Source organism: Dasypus novemcinctus, chromosome 15 (assembly GCF_030445035.2).
Source record: "Dasypus novemcinctus isolate mDasNov1 chromosome 15, mDasNov1.1.hap2, whole genome shotgun sequence".
In the NCBI taxonomy this organism is placed as follows: domain Eukaryota; kingdom Metazoa; phylum Chordata; class Mammalia; order Cingulata; family Dasypodidae; genus Dasypus; species Dasypus novemcinctus.
The window spans coordinates 36323882-36343790 of record NC_080687.1 but is presented as its reverse complement, the minus strand read 5'-3'; the positions used below and the strand labels follow the sequence as shown (position 1 = coordinate 36343790).

Genomic DNA, 19909 nt, shown 5'->3' with positions numbered 1-19909 from the left:
TTGAGCCACAGCTGCTTCCTGCCCATGACATTTTTTTTAAAAATGCTCATTTTTGGTGGAGAAGGGCAACCCAATAAGGTTCTCCTAAGTATTTGGATTTGGGACTTGGCTGCTGAATCTGAATTGCACTGTGGGTTAGCGCTCTTCATCATGGGGATGGTTTAGCAGAGAACATTGGTCTGTGAAGAAAGAAAAGTGAAGCCTAAGCATGGAGGGAAGCAGCAGATCAAGAGACAAAGAAGCTCTGGTGGCATCTTAGCATTTTCCGCAGGCATTTCTGTCCTCAAGCTCAAGGTCACACCCCCTTGGCATTGTAAGAACTCTCCCTTTTTGCCTAAGCTAGCTGGAGTGGGGACTCAGCCGCACAGTGAATTGCCTGGGAGTTTAACAACATCCGGATTCCTAGGCTGCACCTCAGATGCTTAAATCAGGCTCTCTGAGAGTTGGACTCAGACTTTGATGCCTTTTAAATCTTCCCAAGAGATTCCAGTGCGCAATCAGGTTTGAGCACCTTTGGCTTCTGAGAAGGTGTGGGGCTGGAACGGCTGGGGTTGGGACGCAGACCCAGGCAGTCAGAATCTGAAGAAGGCTGCTGTACTAGACAGTGGCCGAACCTGTGAGACCAGGGTAGGGGTCAGGGGCTGGGTGGAAACAACCTCCGTGCAAAATTTCAGTATAGGAAAGGCATGCACCGCTGAGGGAAGACAAACACACCTGCCAGGAATAAACGAGCCTGCGCGGGCTCTGCCTTCCGGTGGTGCCAGCCCAGGCCTCGGCTGCCTTCTGAGCTGTAGCAGTTTGATATGGTTATGAATTCCAAAATAGATATTGGATTATGTTTGTAATCTGGTCCTTACCTGCGCATGATTGAGTTATGATTAGGGCTTCAATTGGGTCACGTCAGTAGGGCATTGAGTCCCCACCCACCCCTTGGTGGGTGGGGACTCACAGATAAAAGGCATGGCAAAGGACAGAGTTGAGGGGTTTTTTTTTTTTAATTATTTATTTATTTATTTATTTAAATTACATTATGAAAAATATGAGGTCCCATTCAACCCCACCGCCCCCGCCCCCCACTCCCCCCACAGCAACACTCTCTCCCATCATCATGACACATCCATTGCACCTGGTAAGTTCATCTCTGAGCATCACTGCACCCCATAGTCAATGGTCCACATCATAGCCCAGACTCTCTCACGTTCCATCCAGTGGGCCCTGGGGGGATCTATAATGTCCCGTAATTGTCCGTGAAGCACTATCCAGGACAACTCCACGTCCCGAAAACGCCTCCACATCTCATCTCTTCCTCCTGTTCCCCACACCCAGCAGCCACCATGGCTACCGTTCCCACACCCATTCCACATTTTCTCTGTGGACATTGGATTGGTTGTGTCCATTGCACATCTATGTCAAGTGAGGGCTTAGATTCCATATGGGTACTGGATGCACTCCTCCTGCTTCCAGTTGTAGACACTCTAGGCTCCATGTTGTGGTGGTTGACCTTCTTCAACTCCATGTTAGCTGAGTGGAGTAAGTCCAATAAATCAAAGTGTAGGAGCTGAAGTCTGTTGAGGCTCTGGGCCTGGGTGTCATATTATCAGTCCAGAGATTCGAATCCCCTACATATATCTTAAACCCAGCACCGACTACAATTCCAATAAAGTAGCATGCAAGTCTTGTGAAAAGAGATCCCCTCTGAGTCCAATTCCATCACGCAGAAACACCAGCTCCAAAGAAGGGCTATCTGTCATGGCAGTGAACCCCTTCTGCCATGACCATAGAACCCGTGGGTCTCTTTATCCCTCCAAAGAACCAATACCTGGGGTTGTATCTACCTTATCTGTCTCTTAGACTCTGTTCAGTTGTACATAGGGGTATTCCTTCTGACAACCTCCAGACTCTTTTTTAGAGACTCACAGCCTTATAATCTCATTTCTCCTTTCCATTTCCCCCTTACATTAGGTCAAACCGCTTCCCGAAGTCATGTCATTATATGTAGACAGGTATATTCTGCTGTTCCGCATTGAATCTTTAATTCAAGGTCATTTTCTAGTTGCTTCTTCAGCTGGTATGTGGTAGTGATCCCTCGGTGCCAGGGAGGCTCATCCCCGGGTGTCATGTCCCACGCTGGGGGGAATGTATCGCATCTACACGCTGAGTTTGGCTGTGAGAGTGGCCACATTTGAGTAACATGCAGGCTGTCAGGAGGAAACCCCCAGGCACAATGCTACTCTAGGCCTTGTTCTTATTGCAGGTGTATAGGCTCAAAAGTGTAACCATTAGTATCACGAGCCCACTGTTGGGCCCTCCTTCCTTCCTGGTTCTTGCCGTTGCACCTGGAGGATTGCCGCTGCTCTCCCAGGGCCCACAACAGTGACCCCCCGGCCAGGAGCCCAGTACCCCCCCAGCTGTTGTTTTTGTTTCCACTATGAGTATATATAGACATTACCATATACCCTGGGCATATGCCCTGTATAACTCCCTGTCAGCCATATATATCCTGTCAATAACATCCCATATCAGTATTCCTTCGCTGCCATTGTTGAACCACTCTGTGATCCAAAACTTCCCGTAAAGTGAATCCCAACATAATGTCAGCTTCAGAAGAGTCTTAGATCACCGAAATTCATATATACAATATACAGTATTTCCCCAGATCCACCATAAAACCTTTTCCCTTGCACAGCAATAATCTTTTAACTTATTCATATCATATTTCCTGAAACTGATGTACAGATTCCAACACTATAGTTTTCAAACAAGGTGACATTTGTGCTTACTATGTGGTCCATATTTTAGGCTGTACAGTTTTCTAAATTTTTTAGTTATCCTATGTTTTGTCTTATGGTTTTCATTATTAGTCTGCCGTCCCCTATATGTTTTTGGTGTAATATTAGCTGTTTTATATTCATCCTCGTGTACTCTCACATAACTCCTCTTTTGCCCCCTTATTTACCTTTGTTCCATCCATTCCACATCCATTTTCCCCTCCCCTTAGGGCCCACAACGCCTGCCAATCTAATACCCTGGGAGCCGTCCTTTCTCACGAGAGATACAGTTCTCTCTATTCAACGGCATTAGTCTTCCCCAGGATATGGGTCCACCCCACCCAATGGTAGAACCCACCTTGGCAAAATGAGCCTTCAGCTATTCCCTCCGGAGTCCGTCACGCATCAGACCATACCCCCTGAGCGTCCTAACCAGGTAACCCTCCTACTTATACTTTGATACGTTTTACTCAACATTTAGTTCTCAACGAACTTCTGACACTCTCCCATATTCATATGTTGCCCCTCCCTCCCACCTATTTCTTGGACAATATTACCCCTCTTCCCATCCCCAGCCCCCCTCAAACCCAGAAAACCCCACCTGAAGGTAACCCCTTGCCCCCATTTTGTCCCTTCTTTGTGCTCATACTTACTGCCAGCTCATCACAGATTCCACCCCTGCAGACATTAACTCACATCCTTCCTCCACCCCCCGATTTCCTGTAAGCCACTTTTCCAGACTCTAACTCTCTGAGGCAGTTAACTTATTTCATATCATTGAGGTCATATAGTATTTGTCCTTCAATGCCTGAGTTGCTTCACTCAACATAAGATTCTCAAGGTTCATCCATGTTATCAAGTGCGATTGTAGTGTATTGGTTCTTACAGCTGAGTAGTATTCCATTGTGTGTATATACCACATTTTATTGATCCACTCATCAGTTGATGGACATTTGGATTGATTCCAAGAGTTGAGGGTTTTTGATGTTGGAGTTTTGATGTTGGAGTTTGATGCTGAAGCCTTAAGCTGGAGCCCCAGGAAGTAAGCACACAGAGGAAAGAGAAGCCCTAGGAAGGGAGGAACCCAGGAAACCTGAACCCTCGCAGACTTCAGCAGCCATCCTGCTCCAACATGGGAAAATAAACTTTGGTGAGGTAAGTAACTTATGCGTTAAGGCCTGGTATCTGTAAGCTCCTACTCCAAATAAATACCCTTTATAAAAACCAACCAGTTTCAGGTATTTTGCATCAACACCCCTTTGGCTGATTAATACAAAATTTGGTACTGAGGAGTGGGGAAGTGCTTTTGCAATTACCGAAATGCTGGAATGATTTTATACATAGGTAAAGGGTATTTTTTGGAGGAATTGAGATGCTTGGAAGAAAAGACCTACAGTGCTTTCAAGAGACTGTTGATAGCAATATGGATGCTAAAGAGACTTTTTATGATGGCTTAGAAGTAAATGATGAAACTATTATTGGAAATTGGAGAGAAAGTGATTCGTGTTTTAAAGTTGCAGAAAACATAGCAAGATTAACTCCTGGTTTATGGAAGGCAGAATTTGAAAATGGTGAGCCTGGGCATTTAGCTGAAGAGATTTCCAAAGAAAACCTGGAGAATGCAGCTTGACTTCTGCATGCAGCTTATAGCAAAATGCTAGACAAGAGAGATATACTGAGGACTGAACTATCAGGCACAAAGAAAACAGAAACTAATTCTGGAAATTCCAAGTCTCTGAAAATCAAGCTCCCAGATGAAAGTACCCCATTGGAGGTCTTAACTAAACTTGGAACTTGTAAATCAGGATTGAAGATGCAGTTGTCTTGGAAAGACTTGTGGAAAATCTTACTGTCTGATGGCTTTGACCCCTGCTTCTTGCATGCTAAACCAGTAAGGTTTTTAGAGAGCTGTATGAATAAAACTACTGTCAGCTTGGACTAAAAGGGACATGGAAAGGCGAGTTGAAGGAGAAATAGCTATAAAAGGAAAACCATGGCAGCTGAGGTCTGGAATTAAGACATCACATTGGGCCAAGAGAGGAATCCCACCCATGTGTACAGAGAGGGTGAGTTTGTACCAGCACTTGAAGAGGATGGATGTTCCCACCCGATGTTCCGGGAGAGTTTTGCGACCCCAGGGTACACAGAGGGTGGAGCACATTCCCCAAGGGTTAGGGTGGTTAAGGTCAGCACCCCACAGGTCTGAGAGGGGTGGACCTGTCCCCCATGGATTAGGGAAGGCTGGGTGGTCAACACGTTGCTCTGAGAGGGTTGAGCCTGTTTGCTAAAGGTTAAGGGGAATGTTGTTTTCACATCACTCTACTAAGGTGATTAAGACTCTGACCCAAAGATTGGGTAAGGTGTGGCAATCATCCCAACTCTCTTGGAGGGAGAGGTCTGGAGCTTGGTGGACACCCTAATGCTTGATGAGGGTGGAACCAAGAAAATGGCCATTGGGCAAGCCAGGGGAAAGTGTGGGTTCCCATATGGCCCCAAGGAGAAGGAACCATCATCTTAAGAATGACTCTCAGACTGAAATCAAATGGAGGATGCCCTGCAGGTTTATGGAACTATAAGGACCTGTGACTCATGTTTCCCTTCCAATTTCTCCTTATTGTAATGAAAATGTTTATCCTTTGCTCATTTGTGTATTGGAAACAGATAAATTTTTTTGTAAGTTTCATAGGTCTGTTAGCAAACAGGACTTTGCCCCAAGACATACTGTGTTTCTTTAAATTGATTGTGATATGATTTAGTACTTGCATTGTTACTGATTTAAGGTTTTTTTGAATATTGTAATGACTTTTTGGAATTCAGAGGGTGGAGTGTAGCAGTTTGATATGGTTATGAATTCCAAAAATAGATATTGGATTATGTTTGTAATCTGGTCCATACCTGGGCGTGATTGAGTTATGACTGGGGCTTTGATTGGTCCATGTCATTAGGGCATTGATTCCCTATACCTTGGTGGGTGGTGACTCACAGATAAAAGGCATGGCAAAGGACAGAGTTGAGGGTTTTTGATATTGGAGTTTTGATGTTGGAGTTTGATGCTGAAGCCTTAAGCTGGGGCCCCAAGTAAGTAAGCTCATAGAGGAAAGAGAAGAAAGCCCAGGAAGGGCGTAACCCAGGAAGCCTGAACCCTCACAGACATTGGCAGCCATCTTGCTCTAACACATGAAAATAGACTTTGGTGAGGGAAGGAACTTATGCTTTATGGCCTGGTACCTGTAAGCTCCTACCCCAAATAAATATCCTTTGTGAAAAAACAACCAATTTCTGGTATTTTGCATCAGCAGCCCTTTGACTAATACATGAGCCTCTTCAGGACGGCCTCTGGCCACTGTTCCTTCAGTGGCTCCTGCTCACCCCCACCCCACCAACCAGCACTAGAGGTGAGGCACTGTTTGCATGGCACAGGTCCTAGCTAAGCACTAGGGGCCGTTCAAATGTCCGATGGGCAGGGAAGAAAGGTTACAGAGTTTTCAGAATGTTAGAGCATCTCTACAGGAAGCCCCGGCCCCGTCTTAAATGGTAAATGTGTTCAATCTTTTCCCTTTAATCCTTCAAGAGCAGGGTTCACCAGCCTCTCCTTCCTACACACAGCCCCTCTTGTCCTGCTAGCCCACCTCAGCGGTGTGCCTCCTTTGTGTAAGTGAACAGTTTGCTTGTTGGAGTCCTCCAGCTCACTACTTTGCTTTGCCCTTTCCCCCTTACATTGTTTCAGCCACCGTTGTTTGTCTTTTGCTATGTGGAAGGTGACAGTATAGTCTCGTGATTAAGAGACAGGACTTTCTCTCTGCTGAGACATGCTTGGGTTCAAATCCTGGCCAGGCCACGTCCTGGGTCAGTGACTTTGGGCATGTTACTTAAACTGGTTATTTCTCAGTCTCCTTATCTGTAAAATAGTGGTTTTAAATAAACCCTTCCTTATAGTGTTTTATCAGGATTAAATAGAGATAATCCTCACTGGTCATTAAATATTGGCAGTGAGAGGGAGGTTTATATAGTGGCTGGGAGCCAACTTTTACCAGTTGCTAGCTGTGGCTTGGGCAGGCTACTTGGTCTCTCTGTGCCTGTTTTCTTCTCTATATAATGGGATAATAGTAATCTACATTATAGGGCTGTTGCAAGGATTGCATAGTTGTAAACTTCATGCCATAGAGTGCTTAGCAATATTAAGTCTTCAATAAATGTTAACTGCTATTTTTTATTATTAAAAAAACAAAAAAACAAAAAATCGAGGGCACAAAAAAATTCCAGAACGCATGACAAAAATCTATGGCTAAAACAGTCAACGAAATCAAACTGGAACATAGATTTACTAAAGCAATTTAATCAAGTTTAAAATAGACTTCAAAATAAGTATTTTAGTACCCTGAAAAAAATAAAAAACTTATGCACGCACACACAGAATTATGGAACAGGTGCAAACCCAACAAGAACAGGCTAACATGAAAGAGACTCCTTGGCTATGGCAGATGGGATCAGGTGCTCCACTAAGACAAGTTCCAGTCCTAACCCTAACCCCCAGTCTTATGGGTGTGAACTCATTTGTAAATAGGATCTTTGAAGATCCTATTACGATGAAGTCAAATTGAATTAGGGTGGGCCTTAATTCAATATGACTGGGATCTTTGCAAGCAGGGAAAATGTAGATTTTGAAGTACAAGCCATGCGAGGCAGTAGAAAGGGATGGAGGCAGAGACTGATTGCCAGCAAGCCACTGCCTGAACACTGCAGACTAGAGAAGGTAGGGCCTTTTGAGACCTTGATTTTGGACTTTGAATCTTCAAAGTGTGAGCCAGTAAATTCCTGTTTAAGTCACCAGTCTCTGGTATTTGTCACAGAAGTCCTGGCAAACTAAGACATAATTGCATTCTCAAATTGTCTTTTAGTTACAAGCCACAAAATCCTGATATTTCCAGTATTCTTTCCAGGTGATTCCCCCGCTGTCCCCAACCTATGTTGGATTGTTGTTCTTTTTTTTTTTTTGTCTTTATTCATTTTTTTAATATTACATTCAAAAAATATGCAGTCCCCATATACCTCCCACCCTCCTCCCCTCACTCCTCCCCCCATAGCAACATTCTCCTCCATCATCATGAGACATTCATTGCATTTGGTGAATACATCTCTGAGCATCGCTGCACCTCATGGTCAATGGTCCACATCATAGCCCACATTCTCCCACGTTCCATCCAGTGGGCCATGGGAGAGCATACAATGTCCGGTAATTGTCCCTGCAGCACCACCCAGGACAACTCCAAGTCCCAAAAACGCCTCCACATCTCATCTCTTCCTCCCATTCCCCACACCCAGCAGCCACCATGGCCACTTTCTCCACACCAATGCCACATTTTCTTCGATTACTAATCACAGTAGTTCATGAATAGAATATCAGTAAGTCCACTCTAATCTATACTCTATTCCTCCATCCTGTGGACCTTGGATTGATTGTGTTCACTCCACATCTATGCCAAGAGGGGGCTTAGATTCCACATGGATGCTGGATGTAATCCTCCCACTTTCAGTTGTAGGCACTCTTGGCTCCATGGTGTGGTGGTTGACCTTCTTCAACTCCATGTTAGCTGAGTGGGGTAAGTCCAATAAACCAGAGTGTAGGAGCTGAAGTCTGTTGAGGCTCAGGGCCTGGCTATCATATGGTCAGTTCAGAGATTCAGATCCTCTGGGTATATATTAAACCCCAGCACCAATTACAATTCTGGTAAAGTAACAGGAAAGGCTTGTGAAGAGATCATATCTGAGACCAACTCCATCACACAGAAACACCAACTCCAAAGAAGGGCCAACTGACATGGCACTGAACTCCATCTGCCATTACCATAAAACCTGTGGGTCTCTGTAGCCCTCAGAAGAACCAATACCTGGGGTTGTATCTACTTTATCTGTCTCTGGGACTCTGCTCAGGTGTGCATAAGGGCAGCCCCTCTGATAACCTCCTGGCTCTTTTTTAGAGACTCATAGCCATATAAACTCATTTGTCCTTTCCATTTCCCCCTTGATTTAGGCCAAAAAGCATTTTTAACTCCTGTTATTATATGTAGACAGAGATATTCTGCTGGTCCGAGTTGACCCTTTTATTCAAGGTCATTTTCTAGTTACATCATCAGGTGGTACTTGGTAGTAATCCCTTGGCACCAGGGAGGCTCATCCCCAGAAGTCATGTCCCATGCTGGGGGGAAGGCAACGAATTTACATGCTGAGTTTGGCTTCGAGACTGGCCACATTTGAGCAACATGGAGGCTCTCAGGAGGTAACTCTTAGGCACACTGCTGCTTTAGGCCTTGTTCTTATTTCAGGTGCACAGGCTCACAAGCATAGTCATTAGTATCAGGGGCTCATTGTTGTACCTTCATTCTTTTTTGATCTTTGCTGTGGCACTTGGCGGATTGTTCTATAACATACATTTAATTTCACATTTGCACTTTAATTGGTTTATACAGTTCTATTTTACCCTGGAATTTGAGAAAGGTATAAAGCACAAAAAATGGGATCAAGGAAAGGGCAGAAGAATAGAGGTTATTGATCTGGCCCTATTTATCCCACCCTGAAACTATGACAAATGCCATTGCCAGAAGTCTTACATCTGGAATACCAATGCTGGCACCTGCCAGTCTTTGTTCTGCTTGGATGAAGTGGTCAAATAGCTAGAGGGAGAATTATTCTGAAAACTCAACCCTGATTTCTAGAGTAACCATGTTCTCCTCCTTGTCCTCTTCATGTCCTTTTTTTTTTTTTCTCTCTCTCTCCCCTTCCTGCCCGCCCCAGTTGTCTGCTCTCTCTGTCCATTTGCTGTGTGTTATTCTGTGTCCACTTGTATTATTGTCAGCAGCACCGGGAATCTGTGTCTCTTTTTGTTGTGTCATTTTGCTGCATCAGCTGTGTGTGTGTGCAGCGCTACTCCTGGGCCAGTTGTGTGTTTTTTTTGTGGGGGGGTGGCTTTCCTTACAGGGCGCACTCCTTGCATGTGGGGCTCCCCTATGCGGGGGACACCCCTGTGTGGCACGGTACTCCTTGCGCGCATCAGCACTGCACATGCGTCAGCTCACTACACAGGTCAGGAGGCCCTGGGTTTGGCTCAGTTGAGCCAAATCCGCTTCCCTCTTCATGTCCTTTAAAGGCCAAAGAAGGTCATGCGTTGTCATTTCCATCCATACACAAAACAAACTACAGGGTTAATATCGGTGTGTGTTGAGGGGGTATGGAAACATTTTTTCATTCAAATATTTGGAAGCCTGTTGTGTGTCAGGTACCCTCAGGCAAAGGACTTTTGAGACTTCAGATTGTCTAGTGTTTTCTTCACGTAATAGAAAAAGAAAATGAGATCTAAATAGTTGAGAGTGGCCCAAAGTCATACAGTGGGTATTAGAAGAATTGGGATTAGAATCAGATTGCTCTTTTGATTATTGACAAGAGTAGGGCAATGAAAATTGAATGCTCATCATAGTAACTATTGGTTTCTACCATCTAAAGTACAATATGCAAATTACAGGGTAGAAATGCCACTGAGCAGAGTGGCCCAATTGGCATACAGCCAGTCTTTATTTTTCCCCTACCATTTTTGAGATTTAATAGTGAACAGGATGTACACTGAGAGCTTTCAGTCTAGAGAAAGCTGGACCTGAATGCTATGGTGTTACAGGAGCTCAGAGAATGGACACTACCCAATGTGGGGAGATGGGGGGACAGGAAAACTCTTGAAAGGAAGTGGCCCTGAGTCTTGAAAATGAAGAGTAGCCAGCCAAGGGAGGTGGAGGAGGGGATAGTAGAACATAAATGTCTTAGGGCCTGATTTTTTCTTTTTGGTTTGGTGAGAATTTGATGCGTTCCAGGAATGGGAAGAAGTTTTGTGATGGTTGCATCAGAATGAATGGAGAGAAGAGAGATGTGTCCAGAGAAAAAAGCACCTCATGAGCCACCAGTTAAAGAATCTGGACTTGATCCTAAGGAGAGAAAAAGTTTTAAGCAAAGTTTGGTGATCTCATGTACATTTCACACTCTGGACTTTGAGTCTCTCCCTTCAATTCTGTCTCCACAGTGCAATGATAAGCTCGTGTTCCTCCCAATCCAGGAATCAGTTTCACTATTCAGAGCTGCAGACAAGTTTGTCTGAGAGTAGACATTTGTTTTTTATGGGAATACAAAAGAAGAGTCATTCTGTATCTGATATCTGGGAATGGTTAAATTAGAAATACCTATATGAAGAACAGTCATGAGATTTTTACAATATATTGGAATAATTTTTATTCAAGCTGAAAAATGCTCATGAATACTGAGAAAAACACAAGATGGTATGGTATGGTATGTACATGTACACACATACATAGAAAGTCTCTGGTAATAAAAGGGATGCATATGTATATATAACATTGGAAAAAACAGAACCAAGAAGAAACAAACCTCGATGTTTACCTCCTGTCCCTAGGATTTATCACATGTGGGGATTGCTTTTGTTCATCCTTCTATCAGCTTCTGAAGAAATTTCAGTTAGCATGTATTGCTTTTATAATCAGATAAAAAGATTTATTATCCTACCCAAAGACACACGGACATTTACTTTTAAGAACAGGAATTTATTCCATACCATTCAACCTCAAAAATTCATTATTGAGCTTCACCTGAGTAGTCTTTTGAATTACATTTAATTTAAAAAGAGGTTAAATTAAATTAAAAAGAGTGACTTAAGAAAAAAAACAAAAGGTAAAGTTATCAGTTAATACTAGCTGGTATTTATATACCATTATAAAACCTGTAAAGTCACTTTTGGCCTTGCCCCTGCCTCATTTAACATTGTTTTCATAGGAGTGCTATAGTGCAAACAACATGGTACATTGCTACCATTTCATAAAGTTTAGTTAACCCCAAATAACTTTATTCTGTGTGGTAGGGCCGGAGTTATATGCAGGGTACATACTCAGTAAAAATGTGTGTATTTAAATAAGACTCCTTTTAAAAATATATATAAAGAATTCTTCCAAACTTTTAGGTTCGCTGCTCGCTGCTTAGACAATAGCTTTCTTGGTTTGGTTCACAATTCTGAAGTCTCCCCCATCAGGGGCCTTTCAACAGCATGTCTTGCCAGTTTAGAGACAAAAGTCAAGGAGTTTATTGGATACAGTCCATCCTTCACTTGTTTCTTGATGTTCATATCTGTGTCTGTGAGATGGGACCCAATGTGGGATCCTGATTATTTTCAATGCTCTTTTTCTTTTCATCTTCATCAAACTGTGCTTCAATCTCTGCAGGATTGATGTAAGTATAGAATCGAGCCATGATGGCAAATATTATACAGACAACCAGAAGTAATGCAGCAAACAGAATGTATTCCGCCCACTTAGAAGGAATTGGAGTTGGAGCAAGAAAAAAACAAAAAAGTACAGGTTAGCTTAATGTATAAATCTCATGTACATTTCTTGCTATTTCAGACGATAGGTATTTTGAAATTAAATCGTTATAAAAATTGATAGGCTCTTGCCACAAATGCAAAAAAGTCGACTGCTACAGATATACAATGTCTAGCTCTTCTTGAATGCCAAAGTATATAGATATCATTTTTTATAGCATTGGGGCCCCAAAATATAAGACTTTGGGAAGATGACAGAAAATTTCTGAAAATCCAAAGCCTTAAGACACACATGGTTGGCCCTTCAAAGGCTGGTGACCAGGTCAACATGAAGCAGTACCCTTGAGGGAATAAGAAAGTGCTGAATTATACTAAGTTAAGACCCCCATATTATCTCTGCCCTTGTCAACACCTGGAACTCATGAGATCCCTACATGAGCACACATTCCAGTGAGGCCCACTGGGGGAAGTAATGGAACGGACGGGGAACAGCTCTTTTATGAGGTAGATATACTGAAGGGCTGAAGGAAAGAATTTAAGCATCTGAAAAGATCTCTTTTTATTTTCAGTGGAAAAATTACAACCACCTCTAGAATAACTTTGGGTATAAGGGAAGTTTTGGATAAAATGTCTGGTTTGGGGCCATTAAGCTACATCATCAAAGCTGGGAAAGATCTTTGAGAGTAAACTACATTAGCCTATATGCATGTTGAGTTGATCCAGTTATTTTGGCTTTCAAAATCCAACTGCATAACACTAAGTAGAAATAAGAAGAGTCAACACATACTTTATGATATAGGCTATTTGGTGACAGCCCCATTTGGTGGCTGGTGGTTTCATTTGCCATTAGCCCAGATGATGAAGTGTAATATATATATATATATAGAGAGAGAGAGAGAGAGAAAGAGAGAGAGAGAGAGAAGGCTTGTGAGAGCCTTGGGGAGCTAAGACAGGAATATATGATTTCCTTTTCTGCCCAGTACCTGCTCACTGAACTGGCCTGCCCCGGCTACAATGAGCACAATGATGTTGCCAACAGCCACTGTCAACAGCCATCCAGCTTGGAGCACCGACTTCATGTTGGAAGGAGCCTGTGGAAGCAAAATAATGTGAATCCCAATCTACATTGTAACCTTAAAGTAGGAGGCATAGCTCACTGATTCATTTCATTAAGCAGTCAACCCCCAAAATGCATATGAAATGTCAGGTTGGTTTAAATGTAGAAAGGATGATCATGTGGGTCTCAAGACCCCCAATGCTCATGTTGTATGAGCATGCAAAATCCTTTGTTCTTCTCTCTCCACACATCTACAAAGTTGTCATCTTATTTAAATAGAAAAGTCCTACATGTGAACTGATCGTATTTCTACAGAAGAGTTTCAAGTAAAGCCATCCAGTACAACATTTCTTTCCCCCAAAAGGGGGCTGATCTCTGGGCTGTAAGCTTGCTCTTCTGTGACCTTCTCTGTTACTTCACCAAAATACTCTCTGAATTCTTGCCACCTACATTATAGGCATCATCTCCTATATTAGACTGTAAGATCATTGCAGAATGGGGTTATCCAACTCATATTTACACCCTTCGCCTCAAAAATTCAAAGTGTTAGGTATTGTGGAGATGCAATGACTAGATCAGTAGTTTTGATCAAATAGTTAATAAATTAAGCTCTAATTCAGGTATTAGAAAAGTTTGCTTCATTAGTGTAATATAGTTAAAAGCAATAATATTTTTCTAAACTTCTTTTTTGAAAGCTAAGTATTATTCATTGTGTTTACTGGGGGCTATAAAGCAACCTCAACTGAACTTTAAAGATAATGAGGACAGGGAAAACGGACTTGGCCCAGTGGTTAGGGCGTCCGTCTACCACATGGGAGGTCCGCAGTTCAAACCCCGGGCCTCCTTGACCCGTGTGGAGCTGGCCCATGCGCAGTGCTGATGCGCGCAAGGAGTGCCGTGCCACCCAGGGGTGTCCCCCGCGTACGGTAGCCCCATGCGCAAGGAGTGCGCCCCGTAAGGAGAGCCGCCCAGCACAAAAGAAAGTGCAGCCTGCTCAGGAATGGCACCGCCCACACTTCCCGTGCCGCTGACGACAACAGAAGCGGACAAAGACACAAGACGCAGCAAATAGACACAGAGAACAGACAACCGGGGGAGGGGGGAATTAAATAAATAAATAAATCTTTAAAAAAAAAAAAAGATAATGAGGACAGTTGTATAGAATATTGTTAAAATAATTAAAAACCAACATTTGGTTGGTTCAGAATGTAGGATCCACTATCATTACTCTGTTAGAGTCACTGATATAGTTTTTCCCAATTAAGACTCTAAGTTTCTAGTATATGACTGTGTAAACACAGATATGAATCTAAACAGAATCATAGTTTTGCTCAATAAAGACAAGACTTCATGATTGTTTTAGTTTCCTAGCTGCTAAAACAAATACCATTCAGTGGGTTGGCTTGATTTATTAGCTCATGGTTTCCGAGACTAAAGTTTTGCTTCCTGCCAGGACTGATATCTTCCAGCTGGCCAGTAATCTTTGGGGTTCCTTGGCATTTCTGTTACATGGCAATGCACATGGCAGCATCTTTTTTCTCTTCCAGATTACACTGACTTCCAGCTTCTGGCTGATCTTTGTGACTTTTCTTTCTGTGTCCAATTTCCTTTGCTTATAAAGACTGCAGCCATATTAGATTAAGGCCCACCCTCCTTCAATCTGTGCATACTGAATGAACTAAGCTCACCTTCAAAGGTCCTATTACAAATAGGTTCACCCACAGGACCAGGGGTTGGGACCTGAACATGCCTTTTGTGGGGGCATGATTCAATCCCCAACAGTGATCTCAAAGATCTTGTACTGTGGAAGGAATCATAATGCTTTCTAGAAATTTTTAAAACAATTATCACATGGCTATGCCAGATTTAAAACCAACCACAAGCAGCATTTCTTAAAGGCAAGGGTATAGAAGAGAAGTAGTAAAAAAAAAAAAAAAAAAAATTAATAAAACACCTGAGAATATGAGAACTCCAATCCAGTGACAGAGAAGACCACCTCACCACACGTGAGGAGGAAGTACTGTGGGATTTGCAGAGCCATGTTAACTGTGTTGGGTGCAATGTCTATAAATCCTTGCCAGGCAGGGCATTCTGGGTGGCTTTCATTCTAAAACAAAAAGGCAAAATGAGGGAGCAGAAATTAAAATCTATATTGCTTTTAGAATAAAAATTGCTCTAACAGGCAAACTGAGTTTGGCTTTCTAGGGTTCCATCAAATGATTTCTCAAGTAAATATATATTTTAAATGTGAGTATCCAACAGTGCATTTTATACTTATGATGGAATGCCCTGGGTGGGATTTGAAAATACATTCACTGTTATTTTCTTGTTATATGAGCAAGTAGATTGGAAGTCAGGTTTGTTTAAACATTGTCATTTCTTTGAACTAAAAATTTCGAAAGGCCATGTGAAAAAGGAAGCAAGAGATACTGGCCAACATGAACTTTAAGTTGGAGTAAATCATTCAGTTGAATTTTATCCTAATGCTTAAGTCAATGATAAGCTAAAGAATTAGTACTGAATTAATCCAAACCCATTTAAAATACATATCTTAATATTGCGCTGGTTAAATCATTCTTATATCCTAAGTGTTTGTGAGGGTTTATATTACTAAAGGGGGAGTAGAACCTTTGAAACAATGCGATGAGTTACAAACCTTCTTTATTACATAGGTGAATGCACTACCGTATTCAAGGTAGGGAGATGTGAACTCAGTTTTACAGTGTGGTGGAAATACTGTCGAGTTTATTTGGAAGGTTTTTCTATTAAAAGAGAGAATAACATAAGTTGACATTCTTGCTATTAAAATTTGAATATATTGTTTAAAGAAAAAGACATGAAATCCTTGAACTTTGGAGCAAAGCATCCAGTAAGGGTACTTACGTGCCAAAAGGAAAGAACTGATATTCACTGGCATTGTGACTGGCGATGTTTTCATAAACTTTCCCATTCATTGTGATGTTAATACTGTTTTCAAAAGTATTTACAAATCTGAAAGAGATCACCATCTATTTTGTAACCAAATTATGCAATTGTTTACTGTAGGTCACAGTACATGGACTTGAACTTGGGCTATGTTCTGTTTTTGAAGGGATTTAAGATCTTTACAGAAGATTTCTGGATTTTAAAGGGAGGAAGTTAGCAATCCTAGGTTCAACTTTGCTCACCCGCTTATGAGAACACAATTTATTTAATTTATTTAACACAGCATTTATGCATGCCAGGTGCTGTCATAAGTCATTTGCAAATATTAACCAGTTAAATGATATTTTGAGATATTAAGGAGAGATTGAAATAGGTACTGATGTCTTCCCCTTCAAGAAGGTAGTCACATCTTTGTGTTCCTTGCTTCAGAAACTTTAGAGGTAAAGTTGTAAAGGACCAAAGCAGAAGTTGCCCAGGACTTAAAAGACAACCACCAACAGGGGAGAAGATAAACTATTTCCCTTACCCCAAGGAGATGGCAGGGGCTCTAAATATTGGGGAGAAAGAACTGGGCCACCCCAGCAATGAAAGCCAGTTTTGAGGAACTCTCCTTGATGGGAGAGACATGAATGTCTGGCAGCTCCTACAGTAACAGTGACTAGCACGCCTTTTTTGGGGAAGGCAGTTTGGAACGGAACACTCAACAAAACTGGGTACTGTGTTCCAAAGTTTTCAGTCTCAGCATATCCCTTGAGTCTAAGCTTCCATGGAACCAGCTGAACTGCTTGTCTTCAAAGAACCAAATAGGTGGTGAACAGTGTAGACAGATGATTAGATATCTCTTCCTTAAATGTTCTAGGTTAGAGAAGATCTTGAGGCTCTTGTGCTACCATAGGGAGATGGAGGGGCAGCCCAAAATAAGAGTTGATTTTTCCATTACACAGGTGAGTGAGGGCTCATGTCAGATCATCCAATTTAGAGAAAGAGAAGTAATAATGATGTACACCTAAGTATTGTAAAGAACAATTTAACCTCTATGTCCCTAAAAAATGTAGCAAAGTTTCACTAGCTTTGTGGCAACAAACTGTATTGGTCAAATTCTAGGTGCTTGGAGAAAATGTCAATGACTTAAGCTCAGACCCTGAAGTCATGAGATATTCTACTTGGTGTAGTTTGACAGATAATTGACACCGAAGAATGAAGCTGAAGGTAGAGCAAGATGCTAAGTATATACAATTAATACTGCTCTAACCTGTAAAAGCCACTTCTATCAAAGAATAAGATCAATCATTCAAAAGAGAGTGTAGACATCGTGACAGTGTGTGGAATTAGGAAGTAGACCCTTGGCCTGTGTCCTGGCTTTATAATTTATATGCTATAAAACTGTAGATAAATCCCCCCTCAGAATAGACTACTACCACCTGCTGACAGATGTCTCAGGGCTGGTGCAAGACTCGGATAAGAATAAAAGTATTCTGAAAAAAAGTGCACTGTTATACATAGATGATGTGTTTTTATATAAAAACATAGAAAATAGGAGAGTATAACCTGCAAACACACCCTGAGTGTTTTGAAGGGTGAGAACAGAGATATAAGGTCTATTTTGCTGTAATAATTTTGGTCAGGCACAGTCCTAGGGGCCCACCAAAGCTTCAAGTTAGTTTAGGAGTCATAAGAGGCAGTAGGGTTCAGGACTATAAAATGATCATGGAATGTGAGGGATAGAGAAGCAGAACCATCTGAGTAAATAACAGGATGTAACCAGTTCCTTAAAGACTAACAAAAAGAGCAAAAGAGTCATTCCTTCCCAATTTTTAAACAGTTTTATTCACATACCACAAAATTTACTCCTTTAAAGTTTTAGTATATCCACAGGGTTGTACAGCCATTACAACTATATTTAGGAGTTTTAGTATATCCACAGGGTTGTACAACCATCACAACAATACAATTATCAAAAAGAAACCCCATACCCATTAGCAGTCACTCCCCATCTTCCTCTCCCTCCAGCTCCTGACAACCACTGCTCGACATTGTGTCTCTATGGATTTTCCTATTCTGGACATTTCGTATAAATGGAATCATACGATAAGTGGTTTTTTGCGACTGGCTTCTTTCACTTAGTAAAACATTTTAAAGATTCATTCATGTTGTAGCATACATCAGTGCTTCATTTCTTTTTTATCTGAATAATCTTCCATGGTATGGAAGTTCATGGGCATTTGATTTGTTTCCACTTTTTTTGGCTATCATGGGTAATGCTGTTATAAATGTTCATGTACAAATATTTGGATAGATACGTGTTTTCATTTCTCTTGGTTATATACCTTGGAATGAAATTGCTGGGTCATATGGTAACTCTATATCTAACTTTTAAGGAACTGTTTTTTATAGTTGCTGTACCATTTTATACTTCCATCAGTAATGTATAAGGGTTCCAGTTTCTCCATATTCTCACCAACACTTGTTAATGTCTATCTTTTTTGTTATAGCCTACTGGGTATAAACTGGTATATTGCATTGTGGTTTTGATTTGTATATTCCTAATGATTAATGATGTTGAACATACTTTCATATACTTATTGGCCATTTGTGTATCTTTTTTGGAGAAAACCTACTCAAATTCTTTTCCATTTTCTTAACTGAGTTAATTGTCTTTTTATTACTGAGTTTTAAGAGTTCTTTATGTATTCTGAATACAAGTCTCTTATATGACTTATGATTTGCAAATATTTTCTTCCATTTTTTGACTTTCCACTTTCTTGATGGTATCTTTTGAAACACAAAAGTTTTCAATTTTGATTAAGTCCAAGATATTACTTTTTCTTCTGTAGCTTATGCTTTTTCTAAAAAGATTTATTTTTTATTTCTCTCCCCTTCCCCCACCCTCAGTTTTCTGCTCTCTGTGTCCATTTACTGTGTGTTCTTCTGTGTCTGCTTGTATTCTTGTCAGCAGCACTGGGAATCTGTGCCCCTTTTTTGTTGCATCATCTTGCTGTGTCAGCTCTCCGTGTCTGCGGTGCCACTCCTGGGAAGGCTGCACTTTTTTCGCACTGGGTGGCTCTCCTTACAGGGCACACTCCTTGTGCATGGGGCTCCCCTACATGGGGGACACCCCTTCGAGGCACGGCACTCCTTGTGCGCATCAGCACTGTGCGTGGGCCAGCTCATCACATAGGTCAGGAGGCCCTGGGTTTGAACCCTGGACCTCCCATGTGGTAGGTGGATGCTCTATCTGTTGAGCCAAATCCGCTTCTCTGTTGCTTATGCTTTTAGTTTCATATATAAGAAACCATTGCCCAATCCCAGGTCACAAAGATTTATTCCTATTTTTCTTCTAAGAATTTTATTGTTTCAGTTACATTTAGATTTATGATCCATTGAGTTCATTTTTGGGTATGTTTTAAAGTTGGGATCCAATTTCATTCTTTTGCATATGGATATCCAGCTGCCCCACTACCACTTGTTGAAAACTCCCCATCAAATATGTTAAATTATCTTTTAAAGATTAATTTTATTAAAATGTATTCATAAACTATACGATCCATCTGAAGTATACAATCAATGGCATTTGGTATACTCAGAGATGTGCATTCATCACTTCAATCAATATTAAAGCATTTTCATTACTCTCCCCACAAAAAAACCAGCAAAAACAAACAAAAACCCTATCCCTTAGTAGTGACCTCTCAATCTCTTTATCCTTTTCCTGCTGTACATAAGTGCTACTCTATTTCCATCTCTAACATCTTAGGAAAAACCCTATACTCTCATTTTATATCCTTGGTACAG

General features: G+C 41.5%; 1 protein-coding gene across 2 annotated transcripts in view; it reads right to left on the bottom strand.

Moving 5' to 3' along the window:
- Positions 1-11418: 11418 nt before the first annotated feature.
- Positions 11419-19909, bottom strand: part of SLC15A1 (solute carrier family 15 member 1) — a 50951-nt gene continuing 42460 nt past the window's right edge. For both annotated transcript variants that reach the window (XM_071208232.1, XM_004447778.5), the window contains 5 exons: positions 16076-16183; positions 15849-15954; positions 15147-15299; positions 13119-13226; positions 11419-12125 (listed from right to left, as the gene is read on the bottom strand). In XM_071208232.1, the coding sequence (XP_071064333.1) occupies positions 11937-12125; positions 13119-13226; positions 15147-15299; positions 15849-15954; positions 16076-16183 (664 nt within the window). In that variant the 3' untranslated portion in view covers positions 11419-11936. The remainder of the gene's footprint in view (positions 12126-13118; positions 13227-15146; positions 15300-15848; positions 15955-16075; positions 16184-19909) is intronic.